Raw genomic sequence first — 24,977 nt, forward strand, 5'->3', positions numbered from 1 at the left:
AATGTCTATCTATCTATCTGAGGGTAAATATCTATCTCTCTATCTATCTGAGTGTCTGTCTATCTATCTATCTATCTAGCAACTAAGTTAAACTTTAAACTACTTTAATTTAAACTAAACTAATTTAAACTATAAACTACTTTAAACTATAAACTACTTTAAACTAATTTAAACTTCAAACTAATTTAAACTTCAAACTACTTTAAACTTCTTCAAACTTTCTGGTCCAAACTTTCACAAGCCAACTTAAAGTTTGTCTCGACGAACTTTTTTTTCTAGTTTTACTTTGCTCACGGATTGTTTACAAATGTTGTATCATGGTGGTGTTACCACAAGTAACAAGTATTTATTATAACAACAGCACCAACAATTAAGAAGAATTACCAATGCCAACAATGGTAATGGACAATATACCGACGATGTTAATGGACAATATACCAACGGTGGTTAGGAAACATTGAGCACATGTTAACACTATAAGACAGAGTACAACAGCAATGTAAATTTAAAATCCTCATCTCTGTATTTTAACCAGACCCGATGTTTATATAACAGTTTAAATTGATGAGTAGTTTTACATTGCTTTTGTTGTAAGTCCAGTTTGTTCCAGAGTTTCACTCCGCATACAGACACACAATGTTTACGAGTGGTTTGGGCTCTTTGTAATGAAAAATATCCAAAACCTCTCAAGTTATGAGCTCGCACTGGAATTTGAAAAAAACGTTGTAAGTTAGGCGGTAATAAGTTGTTAAATGCTTTATATAGGACCACTGATGTATTATATTTTACAAGATCATCAAATTTTAACAACTTTGACTGCGTAAACAGATTATGAGTATGTTCTAGAAAACCAACCTTATGAATGATCCTCACAGCTCTTTTCTGTAATATGATCAGAGGATTTATCAGAGGTAATTATTTCCCCACACTTCAACACAAAACATAAGGTATGGAGCCCCTATAACTGAGAGGCTTTTGGAGATTTTTGATTTTATGTGTCTGACATGGGGTTTCCATGACAATTTACTGTCAATTTTTACTCCCAAAAATATATTCTCACTCACAATTTCAATTTGGGTACCATCAATAATTATACTCTGTTTAGACATTTTGTTGCGATTACCGAACATCATTGTCTTAGTTTTATTTACATTCAAGGATAATTTATTTGTATCCATCCACTTTTTTATTATATTTAGTTCCCTGTTTACCGTATTTACGAGCTCATTATAATCATCACTACTGTAGAATATATTCGTGTCATCTGCAAATAGTATAAGTTTCAGTACTTTGGATATATTAAAAATATCATTTATATACACATTAAACAGTTTTGGACCCAATACTGACCCCTGGGGGACACCACAAACAATGCCAAGAGTATCTGATAAATACTGACCAATTTTTACAAACTGTAACCTCCCTGTTAAATAACTTTTTAACCAATCTCCAGCCAGCCCCCTAATTCCATATCTTCCCATCTTATTTAATAGGATTGAGTGATTAATAGTATCAAAGGCTTTTTTTAGATCAATAACGATACCAACTGCATACTTTTTTTGCTCCAGTGCATTAGTAATTTCTTCAATAGCTTCATTTATTGCCATTGAAGTAGTTCTTTTGGACCTAAAACCATACTGACCATCATTAATTACATGATGTTTCTCGAGAAACTTTTCAAGTCGAGAATTGAAGAGTTTCTCTAATATTTTTGAAAACTGAGGCAAAAGAGAGATTGGTCTATAATTAGTAAAAGCATATTTGTTATCCTTTTTGAAGAGTGGAATTACTTCGGCGATTTTCATTTTACTTGGAAAGCAGCCAGTCTGGAATGACAAGTTACAAATATAAGTTAAAGGTTTTACAATATTCAATATAACTTTTTTAATCAACATCATGCTGATATCATGACAGTCAGTGGAGAACTTATTTTTACATTTCCACACAATGTTGTTACTTCCTGCTCATTTGTAGCTGAGAGGAAGAATGACGAAGAATTCCATTCAATAGTTGATTTTGCAGCTCCATTTTCTGGAATATCAGCGGCCAACTTAGGGCCAACATTTACAAAAAAATTGCTGAACTTATTTACTACATTACTCATATTATAATCTTCACCATTTTATATCAACTTTGAGGATCCTTGTTTAGGATTAGGCTATTCAAAACATCCCAAGTTCCTTTTATGTTATTTTTATATTCATATAGTTTTTTTTGATAGTATAACCGTTTGCTTGTTCTTATAATATCAGTTAATTTATTTTTGTACTTCTTATATCTTTGTTCCACTTCTATTGTTTTTACTTTAATAAACAATTTATAGAGATTGTTTTTCTTTTTACAGGCATTAATTATTCCTTTCGTAATCCAGGGGCTTTTTTTATGTTTTTCCTTTATGAAATATTCTTTCACAGGGCAATGTTTATTATGCAGGGAAGTAAAAATATCAAAAAAATTACAATAAGCAAAATTGGATAAGCAAAATATAACTAAAAGTTAAGTCTTAAAATGTATTATAACTATAGTTACAATTATTTATGAGAAGTTAAAACCTAAGGTGTACTATGAGACATTATGAATGCAGTACAAGGTATTTATCATGCCTTTACAATGCATTATACATAAGCTTAAATCTATCAATCAATCACACTTATTTCTATAGCACATTTAAAAACAACACATGTGGACCAAAGTGCTTTACACTAACACAATTAAAAACATGCACAATATAAGCCAAAACAATTACAGTAAATCTAAGAACAATTATAAGCAATGGAGTAAAGATGAGTCTTCAACTGAAACTTAATAGACTCGAATCGGCAGACTATTCCAAAGGCAAGAGGCTGCAACAGAGAATGCACGATCCCCTTTGGTTTTCAAACACAACTTAGGGACACATAAAAGCAGGCTCTGTGAAGATCTTAAAGGTCTGGCAGTTTGATGTTGATGTAAGAGGTCTAAAATGTAATCTGGTGCAAGTCCATGTAAACCCTTAAAAACCGTTAAAAGTACCTTGAACTGAACTCTGTATTTGACTGGAAGTCAAGGCTAAAACTGGAGAGATACTTCCTGGTGACAGTCAGGTGTCTAGCATTTTGCACTAACTGTAAACTTGATAGTGAACTATTTGATATTCCCAAATATAAAGAATTACAATAGTCCAGTCTAGATGAAATAAATGCATGAACAACAATCTCCAGATCTCTGAATGAAAGAAGAGGTTTCGTTTTAGCAATGGCACAGAGTTGGAAAAAGCTACCTTTTACCACTGAATTAATATGCTTATCAAATTATAATTTGGAATCAAAAATTACACCGAGATTTCTCGGATGAGTGTTTTAGTAGATAACGGTCAAAGTTGCTTAATTACTTCAGATTTTGATTCTTTGAGCTAAAGAAAATTAACAGCCATCCATCTTTTGATATCACTCAATCAATCAAACAGAGAAGTTAGAGAAGAATTATCATAAGGCTTTAGAGGGAGATACAGCAGTCATCAGAGTAGCAATGACATGCATTATTATGTTTTTGACAAATCGAAGCCAAAGGAAGCATATATAAAGAAAACAAAATAGGGCCAAGAATAGAGCCTTGAGGAACACCAGAGGAGATGGGAGCAGACAAGGAGGTATAATTTCCTATTTCAACAGCAAATGTTTTCTCCTTCAAATATGAAGAAAACCAGTTTAGTGTGCACTCCCGAATCCCCACCCACTGACTTAAGAGATTTAAAAGAATATTATGATTTATAGTGTCAAAAGCAGTGCTTAGATCAAGGAGTGATTCTACAGCCATAAACAAGTCATTTGACACTTTAAGAAGTGCAGATTCAGTACTATGTTTTGTTTAAAACCTGACTGAAATTTATCAAAGATCTTATTGTCATTTAAAAATGTAGAAATCTGATTATACACAACTTTCTCCAGAATTTCGATAAAAAACGATCTAAATGTAGATTGTAATTATCTAAAACAGAAGGGTCTAGACGAGACTTTTTAAGAAGGGGTTGCAGATAAGAGAGAATGACAGGCAGAACTAGAGGAACCAAGAAGAGCTTGATCAAATATGCTCGCGAACACCAGACTTCTCATAAAACCATTCTTAATATGATGATTAAGGTAAATTGTTACATTAAATGAATTACCACATGTTGATTGTAAAGAACAGTAATGACTGTACTGTTGTTGTAGAACAGTTAATCTAGTGCCGTTCCAAAGCTGTTTGAAGATAAATGTATTTAAACCCTTTTGCAGTTATTTGTGTTTTGTACTTACTACAGCGTAAGAGAATAGAAAGATCGAGTCCAGAGCGCCCAAGAACAGCGTAGCCTCTCCAGCATCAGAAAAAAGCCTGTTATCCTCCCATGTCTAGAGACACAAAATCATAAACATAAGATAATGGTCAGGTTTACACTCACTGAGCACTTCATTAGGATAACTACGCTAATAGTGGGTAGGGCTTCCTTTGCTCTCAAAACAGCCTCAATTCTTCATGTCATTGATTCCACAAGATGTTGGTGTCCTATGAGATTCTTGCCCATGTTGACATGATTGCTTCATGCAATTTCTGCAGATTTGTCAGCTGCACATTCATGCTGTGAATCTCCTATTCTACTAAATCCCAAAGGTGTTCTTTTGGATTCAGATGCGATGAATGGGAAGGCCACTGAAGACCAGTGAACTCCTAGTCATGTTCATGAAACCATTTTGAGAAGACATTTCATTTGTGACATGGTGAATTATCATGCTGGAAGTAGCCATTAGAAGATGGAATGCACATGGTCAGCACAATACACAAACAGGCTGTAGCATTCAAGCAATGATTGATCAGTATTAACGGGCCCAACGTGCACCAAGAAAACATACTCCACACCATTACACTACCATGACCAGCCTGTACTGTTGACACAAGGTAAGTTGGGTCCATGGATTCATGCTGTTGGTGCCAAATTCTGATTCTACCGTCTTTGTGCCTCAGCAGAAATCGAGATTCATCAGACAAGGCTATGTTTTTCCAGTCTTTAGCTGTCCAGTTTTGGTGAGCCTGTGCCCGCTGCAGCCTCAGCTTTCTGTTCTTGGCTGACAGAAATGGAACCTGACGTAGTCTTCAGCTGTTGTAGCCCATCCACCTCAAGGTGTGTATGTGTTTGTATGTAGTTCAGTTGAACTCAAGAGCATCTCAGGGAACCGCACCACGGATGTCATGTGAAGATGTACCACTTCTCAAGCGGTCTGATGTGCACGCCATCTACAGAGACTTGGCGCAAACTCCCGCGAAAATATAGACAAGGTATAAACATATTCATTTTGTAAATGCAAAGCACTCCAGTTTCACTTAACAGCCATGTAATGTCAAATATCCGTGGTCATTGTGAGTTTATTCATGCAGTGTTAATAACAGGCAGTGAGACAGAGGAGATGTCCTGCTCTATTTCTGTGGAGATGATAACATCCAAGAAACACAATCTCAAAGTCTACTTCATGAGAAATAAGGGCTTGTAAGTTAATTAGAGAGCCTTAAAATAATGTGTGAAAGTGAAGAATTTAAGGCAGAAATATTTGACTGTTGCATAATATAATTAATATAATGCAGTATAATGTAATATAATAGCTATACAGGTTGGCTGGGTTACAAAAAGCAAAAGAAAAAAAAAGTTACAATAATGATGATTAACATACATTAACATTAGCGTTACTAGGTTAATTGGCATAACGTTACACTGCTTACGCCTTCACTAGCTAGCTATCATTAGCAGTCTGAGGTAACGTTAAAAGATTAAAAGCTGAAACTGACATCACTAGTTTGTACCCTGCTTTTTAAAATGGTTAGAGCATGAAATTGTTTAAGCTACAGTAGGTATATTTATTCGTTGAAAAAATTGTTTTCTATGTAAACATGGTGTCCAAGTTAAATGAGGCCCTGTGAGAACTGAGTTAGCACCACAGACTCAGTGAAAGGCAGACCTTGTTCTGTTTGTGAACAGCTGTCATGTAACCCTGGCTGGGGGTGAAGAGCATCATGTATATGGTGAAGAATTGAGGGAGCTGTTTCTCACAATTTAATTTAAGTTGCATACTGCAGCTTTAAGAGCACAAAACTGTTTACAAGAGCACATTAGCCTCTAATTTTGGAAGTATGTAAAATGTACAACATTTTCTTAAGGGTCGGAGGTCCACCCCTCATAGTCTCACAAAATCCCGTGGGAATCACTGTGATGAGTAAATTATGACAGTTTTCATTTCTGAGTGAACTACATAAAATAACTATAAATAAAGCAGTTGTTCATTTGTAGGAACTGGTGGAGTGGTGGTGGCGTAGTGGCAAAAGCACAGGGGCTGTTAATCAGAAGGTCGTTGGTTCGAACCCCACCACCATTGTGCCCTTGAGCAAGGCCCTGTAATAATTGCACTGTAAGTCGCTTTGGATAAAAGCGTCTGCCAAATGCATAAATGTAAATGGAACTGTCTATTATATAAATACCTCAACAGGGGATAAAGGCAGAGCGCTACCATTGTGTTGCCATGGCGATGGAGTCCACTGCGCAGAGATACTCACTTTCACATTACTGAAGGTCTTACGTGATGAATGAAGTAGGACATAACTAGAAAGAGAGAGACAGTGGAGTTAACAAACTGATGCCTCTAGAAGAGATGATGTTCATTTTGCAGATGAAAAAAACAGAAGATAATTAGCATTTTGAACCTTCCATTAATTTCCAATGTTTTTTTTTTAACATTACTTAGCGACAACACAAATAAAAATAAAACTGAAATTGTAATGTAGTGTTGCACAATAACTCAACCACAAAACTCTGTATATAAAAGTATATATTTGTTACATTGAAGCGTGTGTGCGACTCAGGGGGAGCAGGGCCGCAATATGATATAATCAGTGTTTATTAGGGGTGTCAATATTGGATTTGATTATGATTCTTTACCTAATGATTACAATGCACTGTGAAATCTGAAATTTGGTGGTGATACCTGAAATTTAGATCCGATTTGATTATTTTGTAATGATTCGTTATTTTCAAAAATATGCAGAACAAAGATTTAGACTACAATCACACAAATATTTTTTCATTTGAAAATGCATCTTTATGTTTTTAGCTTCTGTTCACACTGAGACAGTGATTTTGTCAGTGAAAACTGAGCTTTTTGAATACCCTGCCTTCACGTTGTAGTGTGGACTGTGAAAACTGATATATCTAAAAACTATTATGTATTTGCTGTCATGTGATGCAGTCATGTGATGCAGTCATGCGATCCATTCAACCAAAAATGTCAAACCCTTGTTTAGCGGTGCTGTTTTACCTGATATTCACTTTGATAGCAATATTAAAGATAAATGTTACTTTGTACAACATTCACATTGCATTCCTTCAAAGGCAATGGGAAGTTCATTCACAATAGGTGTCCGGCGAAGGAGCACGAGGACAATTGCATTTCAGACCATACAGGTCCTTCTCAAAAAATTTGCATATTGTGATAAAGTTCATTATTTTCCATAATGTAATGATAAAAATTAAACTTTCATATATTTTAGATTCATTGCACACCAACTGAAATATTTCAGGTCTTTTATTGTTTTAATACTGATGATTTTGGCATACAGCTCATGAAAACCCAAAATTCCTCTCTCAAAAAATTAGCATATTTCATCCGACCAATAAAAGAAGTGTTTTTAATACAAAAAAAGTCAACCTTCAAATAATTATGTTCAGTTATGCACTCAATACTTGGTCGGGAATCCTTTTGCAGAAATGACTGCTTCAATGTGGCGTGGCATGGAGGCAATCAGCCTGTGGCACTGCTGAGGTGTTATGGAGGCCCAGGATGCTTCGATAGCGGCCTTAAGCTCAGCCACAGTGTTGGGTCTTGCGTCTCTCAACTTTCTCTTCACAATATCCCACAGATTCTCTATGGGGTTCAGGTCAGGAGAGTTGGCAGGCCAATTGAGCACAGTAATACCATGGTCAGTAAACCATTTACCAGTGGTTCTGGCACTGTGAGCAGGTGCCAGGTCGTGCTGAAAAATGAAATCTTCATCTCCATAAAGCTTTTCAGCAGATGGAAGCATGAAGTGCTCCAAAATCTCCTGATAGCTAGCTGCATTGACCCTGCCCTTGATAAAACACAGTGGACCAACACCAGCAGCTGACATGGCACCCCAGACCATCACTGACTGTGGGTACTTGACACTGGACTTCAGGCATTTTGGCATTTCCTTCTCCCCAGTCTTCCTCCAGACTCTGGCACCTTGATTTCGAATGACATGCAAAATTTGCTTTCATCCGAAAAAAGTACTTTGGACCACTGAGCAACAGTCCAGTGCTGCTTCTCTGTAGCCCATTTCCTGCACACGCCTGTGCACGGTGGCTCTGGATGTTTCTACTCCAGACTCAGTCCACTGCTTCCACGAGGACTCCCAAGGTCTGGAATCGGTCCTTCTCCACAATCTTCCTCAGGGTCCGGTCACCTCTTCTCGTTGTGCAGCGTTTTTGCCACACTTTTTCCTTCCCACAGACTTCCCACTGAGGTGCCTTGATACAGCACTCTGGGAACAGCCTATTTGTTCAGAAATTTCTTTCTGTGTCTTACCCTCCTGCTTGAGGGTGTCAATGATGGCCTTCTGGACAGCAGTCAGGTCGAGCAGTCTTACCCATGATTGCGGTTTTGAGTAATGAAACAGGCTGGGAGTTTTTAAAAGCCTCAGGAATCTTTTGCAGGTGTTTAGAGTTAATTAGTTGATTCAGATGATTAGGTTAATAGCTCGTTTAGAGACCCTTTTCATGATATGCTAATTTTTTGAGATAAGAATTTTGGGTTTTCATGAGCTGTATGCCAAAATCATCAGTATTAAAACAATAAAAGACCTGAAATATTTCAGTTGGTGTGCAATGAATCTAAAATATATGAAAGTTTAATTTTTATCATTACATTATGGAAAATAATGAACTATCACAATATGCTAATTTTTTGAGAAGGACCTGTATATGCGATGCAGATTTTTAAGTGTGCAAAAACTGTGCTAGTCAGCAAAAGGACAAACCACTGATGTGGCCACGCTTGTCAAGAGCCACTCAAAGTCAATTTATTTATATAGCACATTTAAGAACACTAGTGTATACCAAAGTGCTGTACATCTGCAAATGAAACAATACCAGGGCACAGAGGAATAAAAGACTAATTTGAAAAATAACACAAAACAAGAAATTACCCATATAGTCTACAATAAACATTAATGTAAAAGCCAAGGAATACAGATACGTCTTCAGGCGTGATTTAAAAACAGGAATGGAAGGGGCAGACCTAACGTCCAGAGGTATACTGTTCCATAGTCTCGGGCCAGCAATGGAAAAAGCACGATCCCCTTTAAAGTTTAGGCGAGAACGAAGTATTTGCAGGAGAAATTTGTCAGAAGATCTGAGGCTTCTAGGGGTTTGTTGATAGCTCAAAAGTTCTTATGGATAAGAAGGGACCACCCAATTTAATGCTTTATAAACAAATAACAAGATCTTAAAATGGATCCTATAATGCAGCAGTAATCAGTGGAGAGATGCTAAAACCGGTGAAATGTGTTCCCTCTTCTTAGCACCAGTAAGCAACCTTAGCAGCTGCGTTTTGGACCAACTGCAGGCGATATAGAGATGAGTGATTTAGCCCCATATACAGAGCATTTGAATAGTCAAGTCTGGATGAGATGAAGGCATGGATAAATGTCTCCAGATCCTTAAATGATAGCAGAGGTTTTAATTTGGCTATTTGCCTTAATTGAAAAAAGCTACTCCTCACCACAGCATTTATCTGTTTTCCAAAATTTAGCTCGGAGTCAAAAAATCACACCTAGGTTTTTTGCAAAAGGATGAACATTTGAAGACAGTGTGTCTAGGTTCCTAGTGATATCAGATATCAGGAAGACCAAACACAACAACCTCAGTTTTGCTCTCATTTAATTGGAGAAAGTTTTTGCAGTCCAGCATTTCATGTCCTCAAAGCATTTTAGAAGCACAGAGCAAGAGTAATCAGAACTAAGAGGAATATATAGCTGAGTATAATCGACATAGCAATGACATGAAGTAAACATGTCTGCTTTGAGTTGGTCGTTCTGTGCAGTTGGGCACATGACAGCCTACACTTTATTTTATTATTAGTTGCGTTTTGCTTTCAGAACAATAGCGTACTTACCTGGTGTAAATAAATAGTTACCGCTGATTATCAAGATAGCATACACGGTCCTTAAATTTCCACACACACAAGGCAATCAATAATTAAAAGTGCACTCAGACATTGTTTTCCTCATTGCAAAGATTTACTCATAATGAAATGTAATGTAAAAATATATGTATAAAATGTATCACTCACATGGTCGGGGTACCGCATGAAGTAGACATGTTCTGCTGAGCTCCTCTCCATATTTCCTATTATTCGGTCATTGTTTAAATTTCTACTTTTTTTTTTCTACCGGCATTACTTCATAATTTTCTTTATTGATGAGCTGTATAATGACTAAGCCAAAAGCTGAAAGGGGGAAGAAGTTGGATAAAGCACTGAATGAATCTCCTGCTCAGTCACAGTCGGAGATGGCAGGGCAGGCCGCGGAATCTACCAGTATACTTCTGGCAATACAGAATATGAACAAAACGATGACTGATCGATTTGATCTTCTGGAAGCATCTTTGGCGTCCACTCAAACATCTTTAGTGTGCCTCGGGGATAGAATTAAGGAGGTGGAGGATGCTACTGCCGATTATGACCGCCGCTTTTCCCTCGTCGAGCAAAAGTGCGCAAAAGTACAGTCAGAGAACAAATCACTCCGCGAGAAAGTGATCGATCTAGAGGCTCGCTCCAGACGGCAAAACATTAAAATCGTAGGTTTACCTGAGAAGATAGAGAATGGGCGCCCCACGGAATTTCTGACAAAGTTTATTCCAGACTTGCTGGACGCTAGCAACTTCTCGAGGCTGTTGGAATTGGATCGAGCTCATCGTCACGGGAGACAGTTTTCTGGAGAAGACGCGCGGCCGCGTGTGATGATAGCCCGTATTCATCACTTTCAAATAAAGGAAGAAATACTTCAGCTGGCTCGTCAACAGTTTCCTCTGCGCTACAAGGGCAAGCCGATACACATCTTTCCCGATCTTCCAGCTGAAATAATGAAGCAGCGGCAGGCATTCAATGATGTCAGGAAGCATCTCCGAGAAACCGGTGTGAGAAGCGACTTCATTTATCCGGCAAGACTGCGCGTCACTCATGGTACCACTGACAAGGTGTTTTCCTCGCCCGAGGAAGCTGAGGCCTTCATTGAGACGCAGTCTTGAATAGCATTTATTGCCTACATATATTCTGGCTTAACAGCTCTGATATGTGACTTATTCAACAGCTACCGTTAATCAGACTGGGACATTTATATGACCGTTTCCTTTGTTCATAACTTGTTCAAGTGATTGGAGAGGGAGTTAGGGCTTTCTAGCTGTAGTTCCGATGGTCCGGCAACCCCTCAGTGAGTTTTTGGGATGCGTGTTCTCACTTTGTTTGGGAAAGTGGGACGGGGGTAAGGGGATAATGTTCTTTTTTCGCGAGTTGTATTTTTTTATTTTATTTTTTTTTTTTTTGTCATTAATCGTTTTAAAAGGGCGCCAGGCTTGTACATTGTTTATTTTCAACTTTTGTATGAATCCTAGTTTACCTTCAAAGGGCAGTGGCATCACTTTTACCAGCTGGAACGTGCGTGGCCTGGGTCATGTGATCAAGCGAGCTAAAGTATTCTCGCATTTGAAATCTCTGTCCGCTGATGTGATGTACTTACAGGAGACCCATATTAGGCCTACGAGAGAGAAGATGCTTAAATGCAGCTGGGTTGGCCATATCTTTCAGTCCACGTTCTCTAGCAAGGCAAGAGGAGTTGCAATTTTAATCCGTAAGACAGTTCCTTTTAGACATGTTTCTACATTGAGTGATCAAAACGGTCTATATATTTTGGTAACTGGTTACATTTATTCATTTCATGTTACACTTCTTAATGTATATGGGCCTAACTTTGATGACCCTACTTTCTTTGCTAAAATATTTAATTTACTGTCTGATTCGCATGTTATTGTAGGTGGTAACTGTGTGCTTGATAATGTTTTGGACAGGTCAGCCCAAATAAGCCAGTCACCTTCTGCCTCCATAGTTTTAAATAACCTTATGTCCTCTATGAATCTAGTTGATATATGGAGACTGATACACCCCACAGGTAGAGACTATTCTTTTTTTTCACAAAGGCACAAGTCTTTTTCTAGAATAGATAATTTTTTACTTGACTCAAAACTTATATCAAACATGATCTCCTCAGACTATCACAACATCTTAATCTCTGATCATTCTCCGACTTCAGTGGTTCTTGATCTTGGCCATAAGACCAAACCATATTGCTGGCGTTTTCATCCTTCTCTACTTTCTGATGTATCGTTTTGCCAATTTATTTCTGAAAAAATCTCAGATTTTCTAGATATTAATGATAATTCTGAAGTCACTGACTCCACTTTATGGGAATCTTTTAAGGCTGTGATTAGGGGTCATATAATCTCTTTTGAGTCTTCGGCCAGACGAGCCAAACGTAGACGCCTCGCAGAAATAGAAGAGGAATTATCTCAATTGGAACCCTCCTATAGAATTTCCTCTGGCCCCTCTACCTTGCAGAATATTCTTAAAGTATGAATACAATACTATTTTATCAGGACAGGTATGGGATCAATTGATGAGGATAAGACAAAAATATTTTGAGTTAGGGGATAAGCCCCATAAATTGCTGGCACGACAGCTGAGGGGTTTACAAGCAAATAAAGCCATACACAAAATAAAATCAAAAGCAGGGGACATGCTTGTGGATCCTAAAAGTATAAATGATCGTTTTAGGGAATATTATGAACAATTATATACATCAAGACCAAAAGGGGACATTTCTAATTGGCTAGGACATTTGAATCTTCCTAAATTGAGTGACGCTGCCTGTGAGGCTTTAAACTCTGAAATTACTATCCCAGAGATTGTTGATTCTATAGGATCTTTTCCTAAGGGCAAGGTGGCGGGGCCAGACGGTTTCGGCATTGAATTATATAAAAAATATTCTGGAAAGCTGGCTCCCCTTTTACTGAGGATGTTCACTCATTCTCTTGAAACTCAAAAATTCCCTGACACATTATACGATGCTAAGTTCACTAATATTAAAAGAGGGTAGGGATGAGACTGAGCCTTCATCTTATCGGCCTATTGCATTACTTAATTCTGACATTAAAATTTTTACAAAATTATTAGCTAATAGGTTAAATAAATACATTTCATCCATTATACATATGGATCAAACTGGTTTTGTTCCTAATAGATTTTCATTTTTTAATGTTAGAAGATTAATGAACATAATGTACCATAAATATAAAAAAGGCTCTAAAGTGGCTGCTCTGTGCTTAGATGCAGAAAAGGCTTTTGATCAGGTGGAATGGCCTTATATGGTGAGAGTTATGTAGGAATGTGGGTTTGGTAGTCGTTTTGTAAAATTTAAAATTTTAATAAAAATACTTATAAAAAATAAATAAAAATAAATGTATCACTCACATGAGATGAAGACTCCATATTAAAAGCTTATAAAAACATTTATACTGCATGGACAGGGTCGGTCTGTCTATCAATCTGTCTTTTGATTATTATTAAGGAGGGGGTATGAAGCAACGATTAACAAGAAAACTTTCACTGTCAGAAAAGTTGCAGACCCCTGCTCTACATTATTTAAAGATTATTTCAATAGCTTTGCAATATAAATATCATATAGTATGTACATGCAATAATATGGTAGACTACCATTAGGGCTGAAATGATTAGTCAACGTTGTGGACAATAAATAATTGTCGACACAAATTTTCATTGTTGAATAGTCGTTTGATCTCATTTAACGTAACGTGAGATCACATTAAACTCTTTATGATGATGCGTGAGAGCAGCACTGCAGTTCACGTCTGACTGAGGAGAGGAAGAATTACACAGATCACAGTCCAGATGCACTCTAACCTTTCCAAACAGCTTCAGTTGATGTAGATCCCAAATTATGAGGGAATTACCAAATATTGTAAGTAAATACAGAAGCACTCTAGTTGTGGAATAAGTGGAGCCGGAGGTCTTTAAAGGAAACACCGTGACATTACATCTTAAATGCAGATATATTCAATGTGTTATAGCTTTATTAAAGTTCAAATAATACGGAAGCAGGTCTTGTAGTTAACTACAAACTCTGAAACTGGCATTTTTCTGTGCGGTCAGCACCTTTTCTATGAGCCAAACGAATAACCTCCAGGAGGAACGGCGTCTCAGCGCTCCCAGGTCAGTCACCAGAGTATTCAATTGAATGAGTGAAGTTTGATGAGCGTACTCGCAAATGAGCGCCGACAACCGGCATAGCGGTTCTTTAAATAGAAACTGAAAGTTACTTCCTGTTTACGTGGCAGGAAAACACGTAAGATGAATTCACGCGAAGATCTCGCGTGAACAGAGATCGGGGATAAACACACAACAGCTGAGGGATATAACAGGTTACAGGGGAAAGTAATACAACTAATAGGCAAAACATGACTAAACATAATTAGTTTGATGTCATTGAACCATATATAAAACATCCCCTTATGTGGCCACGCTACATAGATCCCCCTATGTAGGAGGGATAGGAGGAGATCGTCCGTACCAGCGTTTCAGGTTAACCACATTTAAAATGTCTGTTTTACATGGGTCTCCCCAGCGAACGGTGTAATTTATTGGCCCCATTTTTTTTATTACTTCAGCTGGACCCTCCCACTTGGGCGCTAGCTTAGCAGAGTATTTATTCGAGGAAGACGAGAGAGGGTGAGTTTTAACCCAGACTAGATCACCCGGCTGGAACTGCGCATCTTTCCGTCGGGCATTATAGTATCTAGCTTGTCTAGATTGTTGTACACCTACTCGGTGCATTACCTCCTCTGCCATGATGGTCTGTCTTTCAACTATATTATATGAGGTTTGGTCAGGAGTGGGGTTTTTGAAGATTAACCTCTCCAGTGGACCATGTAGCTGTCTGCCCATCATTAATTCAGCAGGTGCTCTACCTGTAGTTTCTTGATGTGCTGTGTTGATAGCGAATCTTAATTCAGGCAACCACTGGTCCCATCTCTCATGATGTTGTCCCACATGTGACGCAATCATTGTTTTTAACGTCCTGTTTACTCTTTCTGTCAGGTTTGTCTGAGGATGATAGCTGGTAGTAAGTTTTTGGATGCTTCCCCAGGACCTGCATAGCTCTGCGAGCACATTGGAGGTGAATTGGGCTCCCCGGTCAGAAATTAGGTACTTTGGCACCCCCCATCGGGTAAAGATCTCTTCCCTGAGAATTTTGACAATCCTAGAGGTCTTACTATCTCGAAGGGGAAACAACTCTACCCACTTGGTGTAATAATCGACTAACACCAGTAAGTAAGCGTTTTGTTTCTTACTGGTCGGGAAAGGTCCCATGAAATCCATCCACCAAGTGTGACCTGGTTCTGTCACTTGTGTATGCTGTAGGAAACCACTTGGTTTGGTATTTTCGTGTTTATATTTTTGACAGGTATCGCATCCTTTGACATACTGCCAGACATCCTTACGGACAGTAGGCCACCACGCCACCTCCAAGAGCCTCAGCAGTGTTTTTAGTCATCCCAGATGTCCTCCCAGTGGGTTATCATGAAAGTAATGTAAGAAACCAGGAATTAATACCTGAGGAACAACCAGTTGGAATTTATTTCCATTGTTCTTGACAGGAACCCGGCGATATAGCACCCCCTGGTGGACCTCAAAGGTTATTTGGTTTTCTTGAACCTTTCTGGTTTTTTGGGCCAGTTGGAGGAGAGACACCGTATTGTCATGTCTTTGTGCTTGTGAGATTTCCTGTAACGTGTGGGGTATGTCAGAGGCACATTTTGATTTGATTATGGCTAGACAGGGCACACCTTCACTTTCAGGAGCTTCACAGACTCGTGACAAGGCATCTGGTCCTAGGTTCAGACATCCTCTTCTGTGATGTACTTGGAAGATGAATTGCTGTAACCTAAGAGTCCACCGGGTCAGCCGAGAGGAGGTTTTAGGACTATTGAAGGCCCAAGTTAAGGCAGCATGGTCACAATGGATGTCGAACTGTCTTCCTTCCAGGTAATGTCTCCATTTTTCCACCGCCCAGACCACCGCCAGACACTCTTTTTCAGCCGTTGAATAATTCAGTTCAGGTCCACGCAATGTTCGTGATGCGTAAGCTATTACCCGTTCCCCCTCAGGAGTTTGCTGGGTAATGATGGCTCCTAAGCCCAAATCACTGGCGTCTGTATGAACCTGGAAAGGTTGATTGAGGTCAGGTTGCATCAATACTGGGGGGTTCTGTAATATTTGTTTTATATTCTCCAGGCTGGTTTGGCACTCAGGTGTCCAATCCCATTTAACTCCTTTCTTTTTTAGATTGTTTAAGGGAGCTGTGATGTCGGCAAAATGGGGAATGAACTTGTGGTACCACCCGGCTAACCCCAAGAAGCGTTGGAGGGCTTTAATGTCTTTGGGAGGAGGATAGTCAGCAACCGCTCTGGTCTTTTCAGGATCGACCTCCACTCCTTTCTCTGAGACTATATGTCCAAGAAACTTCAGCTGCTTCTTAAAGAAGTGACACTTCTTCATGTTCAGAGTAAGTGATGCTTGGTTTAGTCGTTGCAGGATGGTGTTCAGATGTTGTACATGTTCTGATAAAGACCTTGAGTAGATTATGATGTCATCAATGTACACGAAACAAAACTTCCCTCTCAACTCTGCTAGGACCTTCTCCATCAGCCTCTGGAAGGTGGCAGCGGCATTCCGTAATCCATATGGCATGGAGCGGAATTGGAATAGACCTTGGGAGGTGATGAAGGCTGTTTTGGCTTTACTACCATCCTCCATTTCAACCTGCCAGTACCCTGACTGCAAATCCAATGTGCTGAACCAGGAGGCGCCTTCCATGGATTCTAAGATGTCGTGAATAACTGGCATTGGATAAGCGTCAGGTACGGTCTTACTATTCAGTCTCCTATAGTCCACACAGAACCTGTAGGAACCATCGGGTTTGGGGACCAGGACTACAGGTGATGACCAAGGAGAGAAAGAAGGCTCGATGATCTGGTCTCCTAGCATTTGTTCTACTTGTGCATCAATAATCTTCTTCTTGAATGGTGAGACCCTATAAGCTCTGGATCTCATGGGCATTTCATCGGACAGTGTAATTTTGTGCTGTTCCACAGATGTTTTTCCCAGGACTTGAGAGGTGGTACGAGGCCAATTATCCATCAGCTTCCGTAATTCCTCCTGATTGTCACAGTCCCAGCTGGGAACAACTTGTGTGGGTAAGTCATATGTAGGTGGATTCCAGGTTGGAGGTAAGGCATAATATAGACTCACCTCAGCGGTCGTACCCATGTTTTCACCCATCAGATGTGAAGACAGCATCGGATTTATAAGTGCATTTAGGAATGGATGATAAACATATCCTTTGCCCATTTTCAGACCATATCTCCAGTGTCCCACGTCCACTATGGCTTCAGGGGCTCTCAGGAAGTCCAGACCAGCTATAAGGGGAAAGGCCAGGTGAGCATCCTTCATAACATAGGTGTCCAACCTGCATATCTTTTCATGCCACTCATAACAGACTGTCTTCCTGTTGATCGCCTGGTGCATTTTTCCATCAGCCATAATGAACTGTTGAAGAAGGCCTGGAGTGTAAGGTTTTGTTTCCCCTCCTAATTGTCTCCACAGGCTTTCCTGCATAAGGGTGTATGTGCTCCCTGTATCCAGTACCGCCTTCACCTCTCGTCCTTCTATAGTTACTGGCACTACTAGAAGGGATGTCATAGGGTGTGCTTGAGCAATGGATACTCCTGCTAGATTTTTTGAGGTATGGCGTTCAGGTGGTCTTTTATTTGTTGTTTCATTGCTGTTCAATTTACCCACTCCAGCAGTAACGTCACAGGTAGCGTTGCATCTGTTAACAGGTGGGACTTTAAGTCGTGTTGCTGGTATGGGAGTTTTCAAGGCCTTGACTGTAGATGGGGAAGAGGCAGGGTAAAAAGTCTGTACTTGAGATCGAGATGGGGTACTGGTGAATCTTATTTTTTTCATTTGCTTTTCCCATCTTGCATCTCTCCGCAGGAAACAATCAACCACCGCTCTCTCCAACTTCTCTATAGACCTCTGGAAATGATCTTCTAAGTCTGCTAAGCTAGCGTCCACTGACTCCCGGAAACTAGTTTTCCTATTAAGGGAACTATCTACAGACTGTTGTAATTCCTGTTCATTATGTTGTATTTTTGCATTAAGAGCCAATAAATCCACCTTGAGTTTATCAATCTCCATTTGCATTGTTTGTACAACATTTATGTTCACCATTTCTTTTTCAACATTATCATCCTCATCATCTTCATCAGAATTATATAATGAACTTATTATAGATGCTATTTCATCTGTCGGGTTACGTCTGGTAACAAACCGGCCCGCCGTGAAATCAGCATCCTCAGTTTCCTCAGAGCTACACCTTAACTCATTCTCAATTTCATCATTATGTACATTAATTACTGCTCCATTTACCTGTGTCATGTCTTCCATATTTATCAACACCAAAAAAAACACTATCAACAAATAGAAACGGCACGTAGTCCCCGTACGGGCCACCACTATGTAACACTCTCCAATATTAAAGTTGAGTTTACACAATTAGGGGATCGACCGTACTGTTTCTAATGATAGGTTGAGTGGAGAAAATAAATAGCAACACTGATGAAAAATCAATAAACCCAAGTGTATTAACAAAACCAATAATATTTACAATAATAACAAACAAGGTGTATATACATGTAAAAGTGAAGTCCAGAGTGCACAGAGTTATTTACAGTGTTCAGATCAGCCTCACCGGGTGTTTGTATAGTCCGTGAGCACGATCAAGTGATGAAGTGATGAAGTGATGAATGACCAAATGTCCTCTGATAAAAAGTAATCCTGGCTGCGAGCCAAACGTATAACCTCCAGGAGGAACGGCGTCTCGGCGCTCCCAGGTCAGTCACCAGAGTATTCAATTGAATGAGTGAAGTTTGATGAACGTACTCGCAAATGAGCGCCGACAACCGGCATAGCGGTTCTTTAAATAGAAACTGAAAGTTACTTCCTGTTTACGTGGCAGGAAAACTGATGGTTTCTATAGATGGTCTTAAATCAGACTTTTTAGAGATTTCTAAGGGTGTTCCTCAAGGCTCGATTTTAGCTCCTATTTTATTTTCTATATTCATAAATAATATTGGAAAGGATGTGCAAACTGCTAAACTACACCTTTATGCAGATGATACTGTGATATATTCAGTTGCCCCTTCACTGAACCAAGCTATAAATTACCTTCAGTTAGCCTTCCAACAGCTACAAACTTCATTACATGGCCTCAAGTTAGTGCTAAATACTAAGAAAACCAAATCTATGACGTTTTCAAGGGCTCGTTCCCAATCCCAAGATAATATAAATATTAATACACTAACTGGGGACTTAATCGAAAATGTCTCATCATATAAGTATTTAGGTTTTTGGCTGGACAACAAACTTTCTTTTAAAGTTCATGTTGAAAAGCTTGTAAAAAGCTGAAACTAAGGCTGGGGTTTTACTTTAGGAATAAGGCTTGTTTTAATCTGTTAGCTAGAAAAAAACTTGTGCAGGCTACCTTTTTAAGTGTTTTGGACTATGGTGATGTTGTCTACATGCATACTGCCTCTAATACTCTCCACGCTTTAGATTCTGTGTATCATAGTGCTCTACGCTTTTTAACTAACTCTGGTTTCCGTACTCATCATTGTACGCTGTATGAACTGGTAGGCTGGTCGTCATTAAGTCTACGTAGACAACTTCATTTGCATATTTTCCTATACAAGGCCATGTTGGGTAAATTGTCGGAATATCTATGTAATCTCCTGATGAAAAATTCCAGCAGTTTTCATCTCCGATCCACGAGGTGGCTTTCTTACCAGGTTCCAAGGGTTTTTACTGAGCTGGGGAAAAAGCCTTCTCTTACTTTACGCCATGGTCTTGGAATAACTTGCAAAATTTGCTACATCTAACTGATCTAGTCCCATTAAATGATTTTAAGACCATGTTAAAATGCCATATAACTCAAAAATGTAACTGCCATATGTGACCTGTTCCTTTCTATGTGTGATGCTTGTTTGTTTGTTGACCATGTTGTATTTTGTATTTAAATTGTAACTGGTGTGCCGTCTTGGCCAGGTCTCCCTCGAAAAAGAGACTTTAGTCTCAAGGGACTTCCTGGTTAAACAAAGGTTAAATAAAATAAATAAAAAATAAATAAAACACGTAAGATGAATTCACGCGAAGATCTCGCGTGAACAGAGATCGGGGATAAACACACAACAGCTGAGGGATATAACAGGTTACAGGGGAAAGTAATACAACTAATAGGCAAAACATGACTAAACATAATTAGTTTGATGTCATTGAACCATATATAAAACATCCCCTTATGTGGCCACGCTACAACTGTGCATTTCTTATCGTGAAGAAAATTGTCAATACACAGCTTTATTAATAAGAGAGAGTTTGTTTTTAGTGAGTTAAAGATGGATTGAAGTGAACGGAAAGGGGAGAGAGGAAGTCTTTGCCAAATGCTACACTGAAACAAAATATGTTTTTGATTTGTTTTGTTTTGCAATAAAAATATCTAAAAGTCATTTAAAACAATGAACATTTGACTTCCGGTCAGAACATCGTTAGGATGGTCGCATAGCGAGAGAGCTCCCGGTTGAGCCAAAGAAATTAGAGAAATTCCCCCATACAAGCCAACTAAATAATGTCATAAAAAGTGTAGACAAGGGGGCAAGAGCCATAACACCACTTAGAGCAATAAAAATCGTCCGAAGATGGGGGTGAGAAAGACGGAGCGCAGCAACATTAGTAACTAACAGGTTTAAGCTAGCAAACAACGTGGAGAAATGGCCGACTTGGATCTGATTCTGCGAGAACTAAGAGTTTCGCCAAGAAAATAAGGAACAATTAGAGACAATAAAAGAAGAAATGGTGAAGGTGAATGCCAGACTGGACGAGGCAGAAGGGCGAATTGAGAAAGCAGAAGAGAGGATCCAAAACACAGAGGAAGTCATCACTGCTATGCTAAAGCTACACACCAAGCTGGAGGACAAGCTGCTGGATCTGGAAAGTCGCCCCAGACGCGAAAATATAAGGATTTATGGGGTGCCGGAGGGAGCCGAAAAGGACTCAACAACAATGATCTCATTTGTGGAACAATTACTCCGTGGGGGTCTCGAGTTAACTGAAAGAGGAGGGAGACTTTTCCCTTCGAGCCAACTTGGGAGGCTCAAAAGGGTCAGGTTATCAGACCCCTGCATAGGGAGTCCCACAGACAAATTGTGTTCGGTTTTATGTTTATTAAAATGTTAGTCGTTCATTCCCTGCCAGTTCTTGCAGGGAGGGGGAAGCGCACCAGGTTTCTGAGCGGGATGAATGGGGGTATCACATAGATGCAAAACAGTTCTTTAAAGGTAGCATCATTTAATATAAATGGAGTACTCAATCCAATTAAGAGGGGGAAAATCTTATCAAAATTAAAGGATAGAATTCAAGTAGCTTTCTTGCAAGAGTCACATCTTAATGACTCTGAACATGCCAAATTAAATAAATCAGGATTTAAACATGTTTAATTTTCTTCCCATGTATCGGGAAGGAGGAGAGGAGTGGCGACTCTGATATCCGGTGCTTTAAATTACGAACACATATCAGAACATAAGTATACGAAGGCATGGTTACTGGCAAAATAGAAGGCATTGTGATGAGTCTCCTTAACGTGTATGTCCCTCCGGGCAGTGACTGGTCCTTTTATAAACATATAGTTGATCTAACGACAACAAAAAGTCAAGGGATTTTAATATGTGGCGGAGATTTTAATATCCAATTAAATCAGAGAATTGACTCATCAAACGGGAAATCTGGCACCAAAAACATTAGCAAAAGATTAAATACTTTCTAACAGAGAGTCATCGAAATCACATTCTTGTTCTACATCTTCCTGTTGATTTACCAGATATAAATTACTAAGAGAATGAATAAGGTCTCGGACAGGCTCACGACGTGTAGTGAAAGTTTCCGAAGAATAGTCTGGACTTAAAGGATTATCACCCTCTGTCTCTCTTTGCGAGAAGGCCATTTTGCAACTAACAAACCACTTAATGTAATCTTAACTTTACAGACCCAAGTTGATTGCAATGCAGTGACACCTCAAAATATGGTCACAATAAAACACATATGTAGCATGACTCATTGAAAGTAGAATTTATGTCTCTCTTCAAGATTCAATTAAGTTTTGGGAGCAAAAATTGGCCCTATTTGCTGACGATTTAATGTTAAGTATAACACAACCTACTTAGACACTCCCAAAACTGATGAAATTATTAGAGGAATTTGGTTCCATTTCGGGTTATAAAATTTATATCAATAAAACCCAAATATTAAATTTAACTATGACCCACCAGCCTCAATTAAGACCAGGTACAATTGGAAATGGGAGGCTGATTCCATTAAATATTTGGGTGTTTCATTACCTAGGGACTTCTCAAAATTGTACGACATCAATTATGGCCCATTAAATTCAAAGATAAAATCTGATATACAAAGATGGAATGTTATTCCCTTCTTAAGTTTAAGTTCCCGGATAGAGTCAATCAGACTGTATATTCTTGCATGGATGTTATCCCTTTTTCAATGTCTGCCAGTCAAAATACCATCTAAGCAGTTCTTATAATGGGACAGATTAATAGCAAGGTATTTGTGGCAAGGGAAAAGGGCCAGAATTAAATTTAAGACACTGCAACTAAGAAAAGAGAAGGGTGGAATGGGCCTTCCTTGCCTACAGGATTACTACCATGCAGCCCAACTGAGACCTTTAGTCTGCCTGTGTTTACCAACTTACACTGCAGCATGGAAAGAAATAGAACGTACAATGTTAAACGGAATTCCAATGACAGCCCTACTAAGTGATAAAAAATTAATAGAAGAACAGGAAATCCCAGACGATTCTATAACGGGTAGCTCTCTGAAGTCCTGGCAGGCAATAGTTAAAATTTGCAGATTAGGAGAAGCATCCAAAATTATGAGATGGTGTGCCTATGATTCAGACTTCGCACCAAACAGAATCGATGGCAGATTCAAGATATGGATCTCAAAAGGCTTAACTACTTATCAATCATGTATCTACAAAGGGGCATTCCAGAGTTTTGAAACCCTACAGAAAGATTATGGACTGGGAAAAGATGATTTGTTTAGGTACCTGCAAGTGAGGCATCACTTTAACGAAAATCTTAAAGGGCTGTTAGGAACAAGTGGAACAGGGTTCCTAGAAGTATTTTTATCAATAACCAAACCCGGACCAAGCAACAAAATTATCTCCAAACTATGCTATACAATTATCTAAACAATAAAATACAGAATACATAAAGAAGAAAGGGGAAAGGGAAGTAAAAGTGATGATCACACGGGAGAGCTGGGGGAAAATATGGCAGTTACAATGGTTATCAACTGGGTTAAACCCATGGCGGGAGTTTTGCTGGAAAAACATTGCAAGATTTTTTATCACACCCATTCAGAAACGATACCAGGGCAGCGGAGATGCCTGTTGGAGACTTTGTGGATCTAATGGAGCCAACCACTTCCATATTTTTTGGGACTGCCAGACAATAAGACCTTACTGGGAAGAGATCCACAAACATATAAACAATGTAATGTAAACATTCCATTTAAATGTGAAACTGTATATTTGGGGAATCTAGGGTATGAAACATGGAACATCAATGATAAAAAACTGCTGGCGATACTATTGGCAGCCAGTAAGGAATCTGTTACGAGGAAATGGTTAAAAGTAGACCCACCCACCATTGATGAATGGATTGAAATTGTCTATGAGATTTATATTATGGAAAAGATATCCTTTTCCCTTAAAGTTGAAAAAGAAAAGTTTTATAAGATTTGGACCAAATGGACTGAGTATGTAAAACCAATTAGATCTGATTTCATTTGACTGTACTTGTGCTATGTGTAGACCTGCCCTCTTTTTATGTGATGTTTTCATTACCTGAAGTGGTGCGCTACCCGGTTCTGTTATGCTTTGTTATTGTTCCCAACTGAATAAGTAGTAGTATGTAAAAGAAAATTTCAGAAGGGCAATATGGACAATCTCATGTAAACTTACTGAATCCACCCTTACATATGTACTTGAACAACCAAAGTTGTAATTAATGTATGTGATGGGTATTTGCTCTTCCAAATAAAAAGAGAATAAAAAAAAAAATTAAAAATATTTAAAAAAAAAAAAAAATGAACATTTACTTTAGGAAATATACTGCAGAAGAAAAAAATTGTTATCTGAGAATGTTGAATATAATGTTAAAAATACAAATATTTTAAAATATCTAAACGGATACCGGCCATGTTTTTGGTGGATGTAGGGGTTTCCACCGCCCCTGGCAGCGGTAAATGCTCCAGGCGGTTGGTTGGGGGCCCCTCCTTCCCTCGCGGTTGCCGGCCGTTCCTCCGCTTTCAGGCAGCCGGGCTCCTCCGTCCTCTGGCGGATGGCCACGGCAGCTCCTTTGAGGTGGATGGTAGAAGCAAGAACTCCACTATGGTGCATCCCTCCTCAGATTTCGGCACAGTGTAAAGGGAGGTGAGAACCAGCTTGATAATATAAATAATATTTTTTATACAAAACTCAACCAAAAAGACAAACACACACACACACACAGGTGGATATTGGCAGAAAACTTTAACTCCATTGTCCCGAGAAAAAACTGCCTTTTCCACACTGTTCAGATTACACAAATTCGTCACTTCCGTTCGGTTTGTTCGGGGCCTGCACCACGTTCCAGCGCCTCA

The 24,977-nt window shown here is 38.9% G+C and overlaps 1 protein-coding gene across 2 annotated transcripts in view; it reads right to left on the reverse strand.

The window, feature by feature from the left end:
* The window catches only part of slc37a3 (solute carrier family 37 member 3), a 163,061-nt gene that overhangs the window by 132,295 nt on the left and 5,789 nt on the right, over positions 1 to 24,977 (reverse strand). The window contains exons 3-4 of one of the 2 annotated variants that reach the window (XM_052121023.1): positions 6,556 to 6,601; positions 4,275 to 4,367 (exon numbers count right to left, since the gene is read on the reverse strand). In XM_052121023.1, coding sequence (XP_051976983.1) covers positions 4,275 to 4,367; positions 6,556 to 6,601 — 139 coding nt within the window. Of the gene's footprint in view, positions 1 to 4,274; positions 4,368 to 6,480; positions 6,602 to 24,977 lie in introns of both variants that reach the window. The other variant, XM_052121022.1, reaches the window with a different exon arrangement.

This window comes from Xyrauchen texanus, chromosome 47 (genome assembly GCF_025860055.1).
Source record: "Xyrauchen texanus isolate HMW12.3.18 chromosome 47, RBS_HiC_50CHRs, whole genome shotgun sequence".
NCBI classification, from domain to species: domain Eukaryota; kingdom Metazoa; phylum Chordata; class Actinopteri; order Cypriniformes; family Catostomidae; genus Xyrauchen; species Xyrauchen texanus.